The 18088-nt window shown below is 50.1% G+C and overlaps 1 protein-coding gene across 1 annotated transcript; it reads right to left on the bottom strand.

Moving 5' to 3' along the window:
* Positions 1-4628: 4628 nt before the first annotated feature.
* LOC122421546 (cytochrome P450 2A13) lies at positions 4629-12836 on the bottom strand. The gene is made up of 9 exons (XM_043437650.1): positions 12613-12836; positions 11928-12090; positions 10691-10840; positions 10277-10437; positions 8697-8873; positions 7300-7441; positions 6421-6608; positions 5658-5799; positions 4629-5141 (listed from the first exon to the last, which is right to left on the bottom strand). The coding sequence occupies exons 1-9, from the start codon at positions 12790-12792 to the stop codon at positions 4960-4962; spliced, it is 1485 nt and encodes a 494-aa protein (XP_043293585.1). The 5' UTR covers positions 12793-12836; the 3' UTR covers positions 4629-4959.
* Between the last annotated feature and the right edge of the window lie 5252 nt (positions 12837-18088).

Here is an 18088-nt window from a genome sequence, read left to right as displayed (position 1 = left end):
CACGTCAAAGCCATGTTTTGATACTTTCCTTTGCCGTACTTCTTTGGAAAGCCTGGGAACCATTTTTTTTTTCTCTCCACTTCCTGCTGGATCCCACTGGACCATTTAGAGGAGAATGGAATGTCCCTGGTAGAGGAAGAAAGGATTCTTTCCTTCCTGTTGGCTTGTTATTCCTGCCAATATCACCACAGCAACAGTCCTTCCCTTCAGCAGAGAGGGCAGGAATGGCATTCTAGGTAGAGGGAACAGTTGATTCAAATGCCTGCAGATGTGACGAATCCAGGCACAGTAACAGAAGTTTGATGAGCTTGGGGAATAGGATCTATTTAGTGTCATGGAATGAATGCCATGAAATGAGACTGGGAGAAGAGGGCAGAACCCAGGCTGGAAAAGATCTTGGAGACTAACTCATCAAGTTAAGCTTTAAGCTTTCGCTCTTCAAACTGCAGTTTGAATCAAACTGATGATTCATAAAAGCAGCTTGAGGGGTTGCCACCAGCATTAAAAAAATAAAACAGAAGACAATACAAAATATCAGCATGCCTTTCGTGAGCAAGAAAAGCACTGCTTCAGTTATACAGGTTTACACGCGTCCTGGGAACAGCCACACGTGGACATCAGACATCTGAGTCAGGGGTGACGTGACATCTGCATTTTCATCCCTCTGCCTCCTTTCTCCAAAACCTTTCTTCCAAGCACCATTGCCCTCTCTCAGAATTCCTCTGGGGGCACGGGTCCATCCGAATCATCATTGGAACCTCCAGAGAGGCGCACCGGAGCCCAGCTGTCTGCCTTTGTCCTGTCCTGTGTTACTTCATGCAGATTCTTTTTTTAAAAAAATAGTTACTTATTTATTTGGTTCTGTCAATCCTTAGTTGCGGCATTCAGGATCTTTGCTGTGTCATGCGGGATCTTTCGTGGTATCACACAAATTCTCTAGTTGAGGTGTGCGGGCTTAGTCGCTCCTCAGCATGTGAGATCTCAGTTCCCAGACCAGGGATCAAACCCACATCCCCTGCATCGGTCCTACTGGACTGCTAGGGAAGTCCCTGGGCAGATTCTCTAAACTTCCTCCGAGTCCCTCTGCTCATCTGTAACATGAGTTCATTATAGTTTCACCTTGCAGACACTTGTAAGGTGTCTGGTTTGAATGAGTGCATGTGTAAGTGATGTTATGTATTAAACTGTGTCAAGAAGCTATGCTGAAGTCTGAACTCCCAGGACCTAAGAGTGTGATCTTATTGGGAAAGAGAATCACTGAAGATAGAATCAGTGAAGATAAAGTCATCCTGGAGTATGACGGGTATCCTTACAAAAAGATGGCCATGTGAAGAGAGACAAACACAAGGAAGATACCATGTCATGACAAAGGCAGAGTTCCCAATTGTATGGCTGCAAGCCAAGCAACTCCAAAGACTGTTGCAAGCCACTGAAAGCTAAGAAGAGGCAAGGAAGGATTGATTCCCCAATGGTTTCAGACGGGGCATGATCTGGCTGGCCTTGATTTTGGGTTCAGGTTGCATAACTGTGAGACGATACATTTCTGTTGATGTAAGCCCAACTTGTGATGCTCATACGAGGGGCTCAGCACGGTGCTTGGCACATAGCAGGCGCTCAACATGCTACTTGTGGTTGTCATTATGGCAACAACAGGTGTCTAAGGATTCTTGGCTCGGCAGAAGACAATAGTGAAAAACAAGCCACACAGAAACATCACTACTCTCATCCTCTCATCCCTGCAGCCATTGAGTTTTAAAGTTCAGCACTATGCCATATTTCAATCTTCAAATAATTCTTGTGAGGAAGGAGTCAGATGAGAAAGAGAGGCCAGAGAGAGGCTCAGGAAGACCCAAGGACTTATTAATAGCAACAAAGCTTGGACCAGAATCCAGGGCTCCTGTTCACACCTCCACCCCAGCACTGTCTCTTTGCTGGGTTGGGTCACTGGCCCTTCCAGAGCAACAAAGCTGGGAGTGTCTATCTGGACAGGTGAGAAGGACACACTGGTAGTTAGAAAGTGACTTCTCCTGGCACCTTTGGTGATGCCTTGATGGAGTCAAGGCTTTTCCCTTTTCAAGTGTAAGTTTGAGGATTCCGGAGATTAATACTTGTTCTCTCTTCCCTCTCGTCTCCCTTCTTGCTGGACAAAGACCTGCTAGCCACTCTACCTTTCCCTGGAGATGTGCCTCATTGTCAGAACCCAGCTAGCTCCAGCCCTTCCTTTTTTCTCTTAACTCTTTCTCAGAAGGAAATTTCAAATTGGAGAACTGACATTTGCCACCAGAGGGGCTAAAAATGCAGTTCCCAAGGATGTGGGCAGGGGAAACTCTGATGCTAAAATTCTGAGCTTCAAGAATTCCAAGCATCACTAATTCAAATGTTCTGTATCTAAGGTTGTGGGAACCTGAGATTCCACAATTATGATTGTGGACCCTGCAGTTCCAAGAGTCAACAGTTTAGTTATGCCACAGTTCTGAGATTTCCCCCAGGTGTGGTTTCTGGAAGCCTCTTAAAGTGATAAGGTTTGATTTGGTCTCTGGATTGTTAGGGACTTCCCTGGTGGCTCAGATGGTCAACAGTCTGCCTGCAATGCAGGAGACCTGGGTTCTACCCCTGGGTCAGGAAGATCCTCTGGAGAAGTACATGGAAACCCACCCCAGTATTCTTGCCTGGATTATCCCATGGACAGAGGAGCCTGGCGGGCTACAGTCTATGGGGTCACATTGAGTTGGACATGACTAACGCTTTCACTTTTCACTTCACTGAATTGTTAAATAGTGTGCTTGTAATAATAAAGAATGTGACACTGGGGATTCTTAGCTCTTCCCAATGAGTATGAAGCAGCAAATTCATGGAACCCAAGTGGTCAAACACAGACAATGGAAATTGAAAATCCTGAGAATCAGCCTGTTAGGAAACTTGCAGCTTTCAAAGGACCAGATTTCCTCTCAAATCACTGGTCCTTCAAGTGTGGCAAGTTTTGTGGAGGCAACACCTGTGTAGCATTTAGATCTAAGGTTAGAACTAACCAGAGGTATAATACAAAGATCTAAAGCTGATGTGTGTAGTGGGAATTCCTAATAATGTACTTTCACAACCTTGAGAAATTCCACAGAAATAACACCTGGAAAAACAGCATATATTAAGAAACTGTGTTAATGATTATCTTGCATGTTTTTCTTAAGAATAATCACCTTGTTACAAACCCCAAGGCCAGACCCAGAAGGGAGTATAACTGGGATCATGAAAGCATGCACCTTGGAACACCGGGTCAGCGTCAGACATGAACACTGCCTTGCTGATTGTTCCCGAGACTAGCCCAGGAGAGAATGACCTGGGGCAAACACAAGGAGATCTGGACTATGTCAGTGTAGTCCATGACATTTAGGAGTATGAGATTAACACAGCATGTGTCTTGAGAAAGATAAGATCTGAGAAAGTCTTGTATTCTGCAATTAGGAATAAAAGCTGGACTCAGAGTGGACTCTGCACCTCAGTGCCATAGAGGATGCAGGTCTTCTGATCCATTGCACCAGACTTCGTTTTCTGTCTTCATTCTCGTTGCTTGCTCCCAGACCATTAGGGCAACAGATGTGTATGAGTTTTCAGGCTGTGCAGTTCTGAAGGATGCCACTTCCAAGGGGACATACACAAACTTATCTGAGAGTAAGCAAGCGATTCAGGGACACACCACAGATCTCAGATCCATCAGAGAGAGCCCCACCTTCAGAAACTCATAGGAAATATGACCTCCTGCATATATTCTGGAGAACAGGCGATCACATACTTGCCCGTGTGCATGCACACACATGCACACACACAAACATGGCTGTGCTGCTACCAAACTTCTGGCATTTCTCTGAAAGTGCTTCTCTCTCCCATCCATTTTATTAAGAAGTCTGACTTCTAGGGCTTCCCTGGTAGTCCAGTGGCTAAGAATCTATCTTGCAATGCAGGAGACACAGGTTCCATGCCTGGTCCGGGAAGATCCCACTTGCTATGGGGCAACTAAGCTGGGGCATCACAACTACTGAGACCCGTGCCCCTAGAGCCTGTGGTCTGCAACAAGAGAAGCCATCGAAATGAGAAGTCCAAGCTCTGCAACGAAGAGTAGCCCCTGCTTGCTGCAACTAGAGAAAAGCCTGTGTGCAGCAATGAAGACCTAGCACATCCAGAAAAACAACACCAACAACAGTCTGACTCCTGTCAGACACAGTAGCCTTATCTAGTGGTAGGCACAAAATACGCTCTGTCATCCAAAGTGTGCCCGAGCGGGGAAGAGCGTAGGCAAGTGTGTAGTGAAGCCAGGTGAGCTGCCTGTCAGGACTCAGGAAAAGTCCCCTGGACAGAGCTGTTCAGGTTGTGTAATAATATAATAAGGTGCTGTGTCTTCACTTGAGGAAGGGATGCTACCCAAGGACTGTGGGTTAAGTATGGCCATCTGTATTCATGTACTTGCTGAGTACTGACTGACTTGTGTTCTGTGGGACCTCAGAAAGACTTAACCTTTATGGGCCTCATCTTTGCTATCTGTAAAATGGGCATATATACTGTTCCCTATCACGTTAGGTTTGTGAGCATGAAGTGAGGTGAGTTTAAGACACTTTAAGTATAGAACTGACACAGAATACTTGCTCAATAAATAATATCTGCTATTGTTACTATTCAAAGTATAACGTAAGGTGTCTTTTCCTCTCATCTTATCTCTAGCAAGCTGAACAAAGAGTCCGTTCTGTTTCTTCTTTCTCTCCTATCCACATTGCCCTTTCCTCCCCACCGTCCACCATTTCCCCATCCATAGCCCCGTCCCTTCCCTAACCCCGCCCCTTGCCCCTCCCCTCCGCTCCCATACCCCTCCTTTCCCCATCCTTAGCCCCTCCCCTCCCCCATAACCCCGCCCAGGCCCTTCCCTCCCCCATTTGCTCCTCCCACCAGCGCTACCCTGGGCACAGCCCTGACTCAGCGGGGCAGGAAGCTCATGGTGTAGTTTGGAGGGATGGTGGCAAAGCCCACGAGTTTTGGGGACACGTCGATGTCCTGGGGCAACTGTGGGGACTTGAAGCGGAAGTTCTGCATGATGGTGGTGAAGAAGAGGAAGAGCTCCATTCTGGCGAGGCCTTCTCCGAAACAGTACCGCTTTCCTGAAGGACCAGAGAGGGAGGCACGGAGGTGAGGCCTGTTCTCACTGTTGCCTGACCCCCACTACAGACCCCCAGCTGCATCCTCTCAGGGAAGAAGGGCTGGAATATCGAGGCTGGAGAGACTTGCAGAGAAGTTGCTACTCTTCTCTGAGCCTGTTTCCCTAGAACTTTTGGTGGGATGAGCCCAGACTGTAGCAATTGGAACTTTGGATGCCCCCTGCCCCTAAATACACTCTCAAATATGACTACTGCTGTCATCGCCTTTCTAAGAATCTGAAGGATTTAAATGACCTTGGATTTAAATCTCTCACTCTGGGCCTTGATTTTCCCTATCTCTGAAATGGGTATGATTATTCCTTTTCTTTTGCTTTGGCCCAGGCTCTTGGTAGTTATGGGGATTGCTGATTGGCCCCAGGGTATATGGTAAGAAGGACTTCCACGCTGGAGAAAGAAGCTAGGTTAAGCCTTAGCGATGGAGGAGGCCCCTGTGGGTGTTGACTTGGCAGTGTCTCTTACCGATAGAGAAAGGCACAAAAGCATCACTCTTCTTAAATTGCCCCTTCTCGTCCAGGAAGTGCTGGGGGTTGAAATCTCGGGGGTTGGAGAAGAACTTGGGGTCTCTCAGCACAGAGCCCAGCAGAGGGAACACTTCGGTGCCCTGGTTGAGAGGAGGGAGGGGACTTTGATAAGGTGGAGTAGAGGGGGAATTTGGGTGCCCTAGGTGAGGACAAGTGGAAGGCATGGGAGTTGGGGTCCTCTGAAGGAGGTGCTTTGGGGGACATGAGATTCATGTCCTCGGGACAGGAAGTTTGGCTGACATGAGGCTTATGTCCCCTGAGAAGGGAAGTTTGAAGTGCACGGGTTCTATGTCTCCTGGAGCAGATGGTTTCGGGGACACGTAGTTCATGCCTCCCATGGGAGGAGGTTGAGGGGGCGGGAGGGTCATGTTCCCTGAGACAGGAATTTTGGGAGACATGGGGTTTGTGTCCCTCTAGGCAGGATGCTTGGGGGACATGAGATCATGTCCTTGAAGGTCTAGGGGAAATGAGGTTCATTTCTCTTGAGACAGAAATTTGGGGGGCACATAGGGTTCATATTCCTTGAGGCAAGAGGTCTGGGGAGGTCTGAAATTCAGGAGTCTCCAAGGGGGAAGGTGGCAGGGACACGGTAGTGGGGAAAGTCTTTGATTAGTGGGGTGGGTCCCATGGGTCACGGGCTGGGAAGGTTCTAAGGGCAACTGGGTTTAGGGTCACAGGGATCGGGCTGGGTGGGGCAGCACCTTGGGGAGGAGGAAGTCTCGAAACTTGGTATCCTTGGTGACTCTGCGGGCCAGGCCCATGGGGATCATGTCTCCGAATCTCTGGATCTCGTGGATCACAGCCTCTGTGTAGGGCATCTTGGCTCGGTCCTCAAACTTGGGCTGACGGTTCTTGCCGATTACTCGGTCAATCTCCTCATGGACTTTGGCTAGGGGAGGGGGGAGAATGTATTTAGCTCTTGAGGGGACTCGGGGCAGGAATGAAAATCCAAATATGTACAACATGCATGACATCCATGTGTGGTGTGGATGCAGACCACTCAGATCAGACATCGGCTGTAGACACTGTCGGGGCAGGGTCTTGTTCACTTTGTTGTTGTTTAGTTGCTTCTGTCGTGTCTGACTGTTTGTGACCCCATGGACTGTAGCCTGCCGGGCTTCTCTGTCCACGGGATTTCCCAGGCAGAAATACTGGAGTGGGTTGCCATTTCCTTCTCCAGGGGATCTTCCTGACCCAGGGATTGAACCTGCATCTCCTGCACTGGCAGGCAGGTTCTTTACCACTGACCCTCCAGGGAAGCCCACCTGTTCACCTGGTCCTATGGAAATCACAGGGGAGGTGCAAAGGAGGAATCCTGGGGAATGTCTGGAGGAGGGGGCGGTGGGCACTTGGTTGGGTCAGCCGCAGGAACTATATACCAATCAGTTCAGATATTTTCAATGTTTTAACAGCTGGTGAGACTTGGCTGGTGCTTATCAGCCAAACATCACCTAGTCTCTAGAGAGCAGAGCGTGTCTGAGGGTCCATGGGCCTGAGAGAGGTGGGACCACTGCAGCAGGCTCAGAGGAATTTGGGGGAGGGGTCCATGGTTCCCGCTTCCCTGCCCTGTCCAGCCTTACCCTCCACATCTGGGTGCTTCATGAGCAGCAGGAAGCCATACCGCATGGTTGTGCTGACCGTCTCCGTGCCCGCAAAGAAGAGGTTCAGTGTCGTCATCACCAGGTTATTCCTGTAGAACTCTGTGTTGGGATTCTCCTTCTCCTGCATGGACAGAGGGCTCCAGGTGAGCTCACTCCCCTATGCTCTCAGGGCCCTTCTGGGGGTTTTCCCTTTGGACCTGCCTCTTTATTTTATAGGGGCTTCCCCGGTGGCTCAGACAGAATCTGCCTGCAATGCAGGAGACTCAGGTTCAATCCCTGGATCAGGAATATCCCCTGGAGAAAGGAATAGTTACCCACTCCAGTATTCCTGCCTGGAGAATCCCATGCATGGACTGAGGAGCTTGGAGGGCTACAGTCCATGGGGTCGCAAACCGTCAGACACGACCGAGTGAGTAACAACACTCTATTTTATTACTTTTTCAAATTAACCGCCCCCCCTTTTTTTTTGGCTGTGTCACGTGACTTGCAGGATCTTCCCTGACCAGGGATTAAACCCTGGGCCCTTGGCAGTGAGAGCGCAGAGTCCTAACCACTGGGGCCTGCATGCTAAGTCACTTCAGTGGTGTCCACCTCTTTGTGACTCCATGGGCTGTAGCCCACCAGGCTCCTCTGTCCATGGGATTCTCCAGGCAGAAATACTGGGTTGCTATACCCTCCTTCAGGAGATCTTCCTGACCCAGGGATTGAACCCATGTCTCTTATGTCCCCTGCATTGGCAGGTGGATTCTTTACCACTTGTGCAACCTGGGAAACCTGGTGCACAGTAGTTTTACAGAAATGTTTGCTACCATGATTCGCATTCATAAGTCCTGCCTGTGGGCAAAACGGCTCAATAGGTGGAATGTGTGCTGTGCTAAGTCATTTCAGTCGTGTCTGACTCCATGAGACCCCATGGACTGTAGCCCGCCAGGCTCTCTGTCCATGGGATTCTCCAGGCAAGAATACTGGAGTGGCTTGCCACGTCCTCCTCTAGGGGATCTTTCTGACCCAGGGATCAAACTCCCATCTCTTATGTCTCTTGCATTGGCAGGTGGGTTCTTTGCCACTAGTGCCACCTGGGAACTCCAGTAGTGGAAGAGTGATGGTTAATTATCCCTGGGATTGTGAAGATTATTAGGTTCAGCTCAGTTCAGTGGCTCAGTCGTGTCCAACTCTGCGACCGCATGGACGGCCGCACGCCAGGCTTCCCTGTCCATCACCAACTCCTGGAGCTTACTCAAACTGTCCATAGAGCTGGTGAGTTATTATTAGGTTGGGGGAGGGGTGATTTCAATGGGCCTCTGTTCTCCTCCACCCCCAGCCTGATTTCCCTCTGCCTGGCTCTGGACCTCTTCATCCTGGCTGTGAGGGTGTACCTCCTGCATGCGGATGAGGAAGGAGTCGATGAAGTCCCGTGGGGAGTTGGGGTCCAGCGTGCGCTGGTTTTGTTCCACCTTCTTGGCTATGAAGTCCTCCAGTCCCTGCAGCTCCTTAAAGGCCTGTTGCTGTGGCCCTGGCAGATATTTCATCACTGAGTAGAACATCTCATAGAGCTGAGGATGGGAAGGGGAGAAGGGGAGGGAAGGACAGCTGTCAGTGTGCGGGACCTGGTGGGAGTGGGCCCTGTCTCAGGACAAGGCAGGTACTGGGTTACAGGCGCCTGCTCAGATGTTTACACATTTTGATGAGGCTGGATGGGAATGTGTTTTCACAATGAGTTACGTGTGAGGGCCCCTGTCCAAGGATTAAAGTGAGATGGACTGGGACCCTATTCAGATATTCAGATGATGTTGGATTGGAGAAACACACCCGGGGTTCATATGTTCAGATGAGGTTGGGTTGGGAGACACCTGTCCAGGTGTTTAGCTAGCTATTCAGGCGGGACTTGTATGGGGGGTGGTCACCTGCCTAAGTGTTTAGGCATTGGTGTGGTCTCAGTTGGACACAACTGTCCCAATGTTTAGAGGGGTCTAGGTTGGGGTTTCTGTGCAGGTGTTGAGGTACCAAAGTGGGGTTGGGGTGCAGGTGTTAAGGTGGGGAGATACCTGTTCAGGTGTTCAGATATTCAAATGGGCCAATGGAAGGCACTTCTGTAGGTGCTGGAAATGAGCTGGATCAGGGGACACTTATTTGGGTGTGTGGGGAACAATCTACCTAGGTGTTTATGCATTTAGGGGTCTTGGTTGGGGTACCTGTCTACATGTTCAGCTATTTAAGTGAACTGGGGAGGGGGCAGTCTCTGGAGATTCCAGTGGGCTGGTTTTGGGACATCTGTGTGGAGAACCAATGATTTTGGTGGGCTGAATTTTGAAGCACCAGGTGTCCAGGTAGTCAGGAAGTGGGCTGAGGTGACCACTTGCCAGGTGTTAAGAAATTCAGATGGAAAGAAAATATCTTTTTTTTTTTTCTTTTTTTTTGCCATGCCAAGCAGCATGTGGGATCTTAGTTCCCCGACCAGGGATCGAACCCATGCCTCCTGCATTGGAAGCACAAAGTCCGAACCACTGGACCACCAAGATGTCCCCTCCCCTTTTTTGAGATGGAGTGTCTACAAAGGGACCACTTGTTAGAGACTAAGATAAGCTGGGATGAGGACATCTGTCCTGGTAAGAAAGCTGGGTTGAGGACATGTATCTTTTCTGCAGGTTTTTTTTTTTTTCTTCTTTCTTCTTCTTTTGTTTTTTTGGTGGAGGGTGCATCTTTTGAGATATCCAGGTGTCCTTAGAGACTGAGTATTGGGCTTTGGTGCAACTGTTGAGTTGTCCAAGAGTGGTGGTCTGGTTTTGAGGGGACCCTCTCTGGGGGAGGATGGGAGTTTGGGGCACTTGTCTCCTGTGTGTGTGTGTGTGTGTGTGTGTGTGTGTGTGTGTGTGTGTGTGTGTGTGTGTGTGTGTTGGGGGAGGGCATTTGGCAGGCTGCGGTAGGGGCAGGGTAGAGCCAGGTCGACTCGGGTTACCTGCCCGGTAGACGTAGCAGTGAACTGGAAGCTTCCCAGTATCATTCGCAGTAGTGACAGGAACTCTTTGTCCTCGTAGTCAAAGCGGTCCCCGAAGACAATGGAGCTGATAACATTGGAGACTGTTCGGCTCAGGAAGAAGGTGGGATCGATGAAGGCGCCTGGGGGGATGAGAGCGGAGGGAGTTGGGGAGAGACAGGGATTTAGCGGAGAGTCAGCTCGGCTGTCTGATGCCGTCTGAGAAGTGAAGGGGGGCACGGCAGTGCTGAGCTAAACTTCCAGCACCGGACCCTAGGGTCCAGACCAGCCCCGGGCTCCCTGGCTCACGGGCCCCCTTCCCGGGCCAGAACGCGTGTGGCCGCGTCGGGTGTTTCCCTCCTCCTCCTGGCACACTGCAGAGTACCCCCGGCTCACCGCGAGTGCCCCGGAAGGCCTCGATGAGGAAGCCCGCCTCCTCCTGGATGCGCTCTTCGATGCCGCGCTTGCCCACACCAAAGTCCCGCAGCGTCGTAATGGAGAAGCGCCGGAGCTGCTTGGCGCGCTCCCCGTTGCTGAACGCCACGCCTGCGGAGGCAGCGCAGGAGTCAGACGAGGGCAGAGCTAGGCAGGGGCCAGATCAGCCCCGGGCTCCCGGGCTCCCGGGCTCGCTAGAGGGAGAAGGGGCGGACAGAGAGAGCAAGCGGGGAGAAAAAGAGGTAGAGAGCCAGAGTAGGGTGCAGAGGGGAAGGAGGGGTAGAGGGTGGGCGAGAGCAAGGGGAGAGGGAGGGAACGGGGAGACAGACAGAGACAGACTGAGACAAACAACGCAGAGTCAGAGAAATGCAGAAAGAGACCGAGTGCGAAGAACAGAATCGGAAAGAGTGAGGCAAGACAGATAGGTCAAGAGACACAGAGGCACTCAGGGGAAGAGGAGACAGAGGAGGGAAGGAAGGGAAGTAAGATGCATGGAGATCTGGGAGGCAGACATAACCGTGGCAAATTCTAAGGAACTTCCCTGGTGGCTCAGGCGGTAAAGAATCTACCTGCAATGCAGGTGACCTGGGTTCGATCCCTGGGTTGGGAAGATCCCTGGAGGAGGAAATGGCAACCTAGTCCAGTATTCTTGTCTGGAGAATCCCATGGACAGGGAAGCCTGGCTGGATACGGTCCATGGGGTCACAGGACTGAGTGACTAACACAGACACGCACAAAGAGAAGAGAGAAAAATAGGGAGAAAGAAACAGAGAGGCCCTGGGGGGAAAGAGAGACTGTTACTGAGAGATGGAGGCATGGAGATTTTGAAGCTGAGATAATGTGAGATTCGAAGACGAAGGAAGAAGAAAGATGGCAGGAGAGAGAAACTGGGGGATGCCCAGAAGCTGAAAAGAAGAAAAAGACCAAAAGGCATATGGAGATAGAGGACCGGGATTCCAAAGCAGAAATCCCAAGAGGCTCTAAGAGACACAGAGAAAGAAGAGACATCGAGTGAAAGGGGACAGGGGCAGAGAGAAGCAGGGAGAAACAGAGACGCAGAAACTCTAAGACAAGATAGAGCAGGGGGAGGCAGCAGTGTGCAGGACTGGAGACAGGAATAGCAGAGGCAGTCAGGAGAAAAAAGCCGGGGACCCCGAAGTCTGTCTGACCATGCCCCCTTCCCCTCAGTCTCCCTCACCATAGCCTTTGAAGATCCAGTCAAAGGTAGCCTGCTCGCCTCGCCCACTGAATTCTTCAGCCTGGTCCACCAGAGCCTCCTTCACAGCATCATAGCCGCACAGCACCACGATCTGCCGGGTCCCCAGGTGGATGGTGAACACAGGGCCGTAGCGCTCACTGATCTGATAGAGGTGAGTGGGAGTTAGTTAGTGGGAGTAGCCCCTTTTCTGAACAGGCCCTGTACCCAGACCTCACATACTGGGATGCATTTCCTCACAGGTTCTGACTATCAAGGAGCTGGACAGCCCAAGATACCGTCTTTCCTGGCTAGGACCCCGATTGTTATTGTTGTTGTTGAGTCACTCAGTCATGTCTGACTCTTTGCAACCCTATGGACTGTAGCCTGCCAGGCTCCTATGTCCATGGGATTTCCCATGCAAGAATACTGGAGTGGGTTGCTATTCCCTTCTCTGGGGCATCTTCCCAGTGCAGGGATCAAACCCAAGTCTCCTGTGTCGGCAGATGGGTTCTTTACCTTTGGGCCATGAGGGAAGCCCCAGGACCCTGGTATTGGATCTTTAAAATTCCCTTCTTCTTTCCTAAGACTCTAGCCCAACATTGCCCATCCCCTGCCATAAAGCCCTAGATGAACTGGCCAGGCCGCCCCCCCCCCACCCCGTCCCCCCATCTCTGCCCCATGACACCTTCATGAGGGAGTTGTACATCTGCTCGGTGTTCAGCTGCAGGTAGTTCCCGATGAAGGGCAGAGGAGTGGGCCCTGGAGGCAATTTCCCTTTGAGCTTCCTTTGCCGCCAGACAGACATCAAGACCATGACAGTCAGACAGGCCAGCAAAGCCACGAGGAGCAGCCCTGAGGCCAGCATGGTGGCAACTGGAGTGATGACCAGTTGGTGATGTCTGAGATGGTTGGCCTTTATACTACCTGGGAAAGCAGGACAGACTTTGGTCCTGATTATATAATTGTCTTATTTCACCTCTCTTGTCCACTCCCCACTATGCTCCCTGCCTAGCTTGGGACCCAGCCAACCAGGAAGGAGAGGGGTGGACCTCAGGTCAGGTTAACTAGGAGAGGGCCCCAAGGTGGAATTTGTGGTCTGTGGGGAGAGACTGCTGTAGGGCTGTGGATTTTGGAGGAGACTATAGATACGTTCCAGAACTGAAGATTTTGGGGAGCCCCTGAGCTTTGGACTTGGGATCTCAGAGTGAGAAGGGACCCCCAAAGTTGTGGATTTGGAGGTCTTGGGAAAGTGGAAATCACAGATCTGGATGTAAGGGTATTAGAATGGACAGGATGTGTGGCTGTGGATTTGGGGGCCTTTTGGTGAGGAGGGATGTAGGTTGAAGGGTCTCGTGATGGTGGGGGGAATTCCAGGGAATGGATTTGAGGGTCTTGAGGTGAGAAAGGACCCCTGCTGTGGGTGTGGGGTTCCTGGGAGCAGAGTCCAGCTGGATGCAGACTCAGCATCTGATCCCAGATGTTGACTTGCTTTTATTTTGGACATGTTGCTCGCTCTCGATGCCCGGAAGCTTCATTGGAACCTCAAAGCGAGGTCACAGTGGGGGTCATAGAACTGACCATCTATGGTTGGGCAAGAGGTAGAAGACCAGAGCTGTGCATCTGTGGAACTTTCCACAGAACTGGAGAATAGTAACTCACAATCTCAACCGGTAGAGGAACTGGCCAGGGCTTGAGAAGTAGTAATAACCATCAGTCTGATACCGAAAAAAATCCCCAATGTTTCAAGGGTTAGAATTCACACAGCATCCCACTGGTTCCCTACCCAGATCCTTAGGGAAGTCCACTGTGTTGACTATATCATTTCTATTATTGTTAATGCTTCACATTTTACATGTGAGTATAATGAGGACAGAAGAGAGAGAGTGGGCAAGAGGCACGCATGTGACCCCTCTCTCTCCTGCTTGGTACTTATTTCCTCTTTCTGGAATTGGGTTTCCCCACTTCCCAGGAGGTGCCAGTGGTAAAGTACCCACCTGCCAATGCAGGAGATGTAAGAGACGCAGATTCGACCCCCTGGAGGGCATGGCAGCCCACTCCAGTATTCTTGCCTGGAGAATCCATGGACAGAGGAGCCTGGTGGGCTACAGTCCATGGGGTCCCACAGAGTTGGACATGACTGAAGGGACTTAGTACGCACGCACCAGTGCAAAGGGAGTATTTGAAAGAGAAGGTTGTACTGGAGAGTGTGTGAAGTCCCCTTTAGAGGTGATTCCTGGTGTGTCAGGACTTTTGTTAGCAGGCAGAGGGGACTATGTCAGGAGAGATTTGGGTAAACTCCAGTGTCAGGAACAGAGGGAAGTCCTGGGATTCTGAAGTGGGGGAAGAGAAAAGAGGAGTGGTCCCATGTCCTCCCTTCACTGACATTTTTCCTTCATAATGACACTTAACCCCATCACAGTACCAACTGTGAAGATTACGTCCACATCCTCATCATCTTACTGAATCCCTGTAACAGCAGGGCTGGTTTATCATTGTCTTCACTTGGCAGTTGAGAAGCCTGGGACTCCATAAAGCCACTTGCTGGAGGTCACACAGGTAGTAGGTGAGGGAGCTGGAACTGGAACTCTCTCGTGGTTCTCCTTCCATTGACTGGCCTAGCCCACCCTGGGGCCATGTGAGAGTCAAGGTTAGAGGCAGGTGAGTGCTGACATTGGCATCAGCCTTGGACACAGGGATTACATTAGCAGGTTCTGCTTTTGGCATCAGGTAGCCCTGGGGAGGCAGGGTATCCTGTTGGCACTGAGCCTGCCCCCAGGTAGACTCTAGGATTAAACACGTTCATACTGACCCTGATGCCAGGAAAACAGTAATAGAACCACTTGTATCAAGAGGGCTCTGAGGGCACAGATGGCCCTTGGGGCTGCCTTCAGGACAGCATAAGGGTGGCAGCGTAGAGATCCAGAGGTGGGTCCCAGTGGGTTCTGATATGAACATTCCATGGGTGCTGAGATGGATCCTCCGTGGGCCTGAGAGGGGGGCCCAGATGGATCCCAGAGAGGCTCTGACAGTCGGACAGCCCTGCTCAGGTGCCACCTCTAACCTTGGACAAGAACAGGTGGGTGAGGCTGGTCCTCCCGGGGCCGGCGTCTTGCTAGATCATTCTAGGCTGCTGAGCTCTGAGTCCTTTGGGGAGGGATCAAAGGGCAGAGAACAAAGCAGAGAGATTAAAGTTGTTTGTTGGTTTTGGAGGGGGAAGAGGAGGGCAAGAGGATTAGCTCCAGGTTGGCAGGAGTTAGTCTCGCTAATCCTGATCGCCAGCTGCACCTGGGCTGGCCCCATGCCTGTGTCCGCCTCTTCCCCCTTATCCCATGACAAGGAGGGAGGTAGAAATTTGGGGGGTCTGTTTTTCAATGAGATTGGCACCAGCGAGGGCGTTGAGTGTTCAAACAGGCTGCTGCGAGCTGGGCGGGGAGGAGAAGCCCTTGGGGGACAGTGAGGTCAAGTGAATTTGACTTTGATGTTGGCCCCTGGAACATGGAGCGAGAGGTTACTGTCCATCATCACGTGTTGTATCTCCTGGAGGCAGGCAGGACATGTGCTAGCCTGTGGTGGCCTGGAAATGGGCTTCTAGAGTAGTAGCCCATAATCAGTTAATAGGCTTCATTTTTGTATATCTGAGATGCAGACAATTGGGATCGTCAGTGCAGATGGAAAGTGAGGTTAATTAGTTCCATTTTACCACAATGGGAAAAAAGTCTGTAAGGCGAGGCCAGGCCATTTCCATCCTCTTTTGGTAAAAATGTTGAGTGGTTGGTAAAGTTTTGTATATTATAAAAATATAAAAAGCACTGAAAAAAGTGAAAACAACAGCAACAACAAACAGTTTAAGGATTAGTAGTGAACCCGGGAAAATCCTTTCTCCTTGCTGGGTCTCAGTGTCCCTTTCAGGACAGTGGAAGGGTAGTTAAGAGCAAGATGAAGATGTAGACTGGAATCCCCTCTGTGGTTCTATCACCTTGAACAGATAACCTCATCTCTCTGGACCTTATGGGGCCAGTGATGGTACCCACCTCTTAGTCTCTTTTGGTAAGGAATCAGTAGGTTAATGCATTTGAGCTGCATGGCAGTAAGCACTCAGTCAGTGTTATCCGTTCTTACCATCAATCCATGGAATGAAGGCCACAGATAAGAGTTTCTCTAAGCATTCCTCTGTATTTTACATTCTCTGGCACAAAGTCTCGAAAGTTTTTCCTTTGGAAAAGGAGAAAGAGAAAGTTTTGGGGGAACTTCCCCCCATTTCTTCCTCCGAACAGCAGAACTGGATGTCCCTGGACGTCTCTGATGTCTCAGTGGGAAAGAATCCACCTGCCAATGCAGGAGACACAGGTTCGATCCCTGGGGTCTAAGAAGACCCCACCTGCTGCAGGGCAGCTAAGCCGGTGCATCACAACTATTGAGCCTGCGCTCTGGAGCCTGAGAGCAACAGCTACTGAAGCCCCCTTGCTCGGCAGCAGGAGAAGCCACCATGATCAGAAGCCCGTGCAACACCACGAAGCGTGGCCCCTGCTCACCGCGACTAGAGAAAGCCTGCGCAGCAACGAAGACCCAGCACCACCAAAAAAATAAGATAACATGAAGAGTCTCTTCTTAAAAGCAAACGAAAACTGTACCTCCTGGAGTTGTGCTAGGAAGTGGACCTCTTAGGCACCTCCTGGAGGGATGGTGGTTAGGCAGTGTCTGAGGAAGACCCTCTGGGCAGGCATGGAGCTCTGCCCAGGGCTCTGCCCAGCGTTCTGCTTTGTCTTTCTCCCCCCATTTCTGACTTTCTGTGTGTCTTGCTCTTTCTTCATCCCTGCAGGTCAGCCTGCCCTTCAACCCTCTTGTGTGCTTTTGGATCTGTTTATATTTGTGTCAGTGGATTTGTCCAGTGGATTTTCCTAGATGCCTCAGTCATTTTTCTCCGTATTTATTTATTTAGAGACATATCTTTCAGTTGAATTGATAGGCTTTTATTTTGTACCTCTGAGATGCAGGCAGCGGGGATTCTCAGTCTAGATGGAAGGTGAGGTTAGTTACATTGTACTACCATGGAAAGAATTCTGTAAGTCAGGGCCAGGCCATTTCCACCCTCTTTTGTTAAAAGTATTGAGTGGTTGGTAAAGTTTTGTATAATATAAAAAAATAAAAAGCACTGAAAAAAGTAAAAAAAAGACTCTTTTAAAGAATTTTATATCACAGAAAAATTGAGCATTCCCATGTTACACCTTCCCTCAATACACAGTTTCTCCAATTATTGAATATTTTACATTAATATGATTAGTGTGGTTGTTGCTGTTTAGTTGCTAAGTCATGTCCAACTCTTTTTGTGACCCCATGGAATGTAGCCTACCAGGCTCCTCTGTCGGTGGGATTTCCCAGGCCAGAGTACTGGAGTGGGTTGCCATTTCCTTCTCCAGGGGATCTTCCTAACCCAGGGATCTAACCCACGTCTCCTGCATTGCAGGTGGATTCTTTACCACTGAGCCTGGGAAGTCTGGTTAGTATGTTTCCTATTAGAAGTATAAACCAAGGCCGATACATCATTCTTATTAAAGTCCATGCTTTACTCAGATTTCCTCCCCTTACCTAATGCCCCTTCTCCTCTAGGATACCACATTACATTTGATGGTCACATCTCCTTCAGCTTTCTTTGGCTGTAAGTTTCTCAGACATTTCTGGTTTCTTTGTTTTTGATGCCCTTGGTAATTGAAATGAGGACTGGTCAGATATATTGTAGAATGTTCTATGAAGCTTTTCTGATGTCTCCTTATTTATACATCTGAATGTGTGTGTACTTCTGCGTGCATGCTTGAGGTGTCTGTGCATGTATGTTTCAGCGTGTCCGGATTGATGTATGACTTTATGCATCTTTGTGGAGCGTGTGTGTGTGCATGAGTGAGTATCCATGCGTGTTTATGTGTGTGAGTGCATGACGGGGTGTGCACGTGTCTGTTACCAGTATAGCTGAATGCACGCCGGCCTCTGCATCTGTCTGTGGGTAACGTGAGTGCCTGCTTTGGGATATGTCCGATAGGGGATATTAACATGTGTGTCTCCGGGTCCAGCCTGATGTGTGACTGTGTGTGCACATCTGTGCTTGTAGAGCTCATGGCCATGCCTGAGCGTATGGATTTGTGTGTGTGTGTATTCTGGTGTATGTA

This window comes from Cervus canadensis, chromosome 18 (genome assembly GCF_019320065.1).
Source record: "Cervus canadensis isolate Bull #8, Minnesota chromosome 18, ASM1932006v1, whole genome shotgun sequence".
Taxonomy (NCBI): domain Eukaryota; kingdom Metazoa; phylum Chordata; class Mammalia; order Artiodactyla; family Cervidae; genus Cervus; species Cervus canadensis.
The sequence above is the reverse complement of the archived record's forward strand: the minus strand, read 5'-3'. Positions and strand labels throughout refer to the sequence as shown.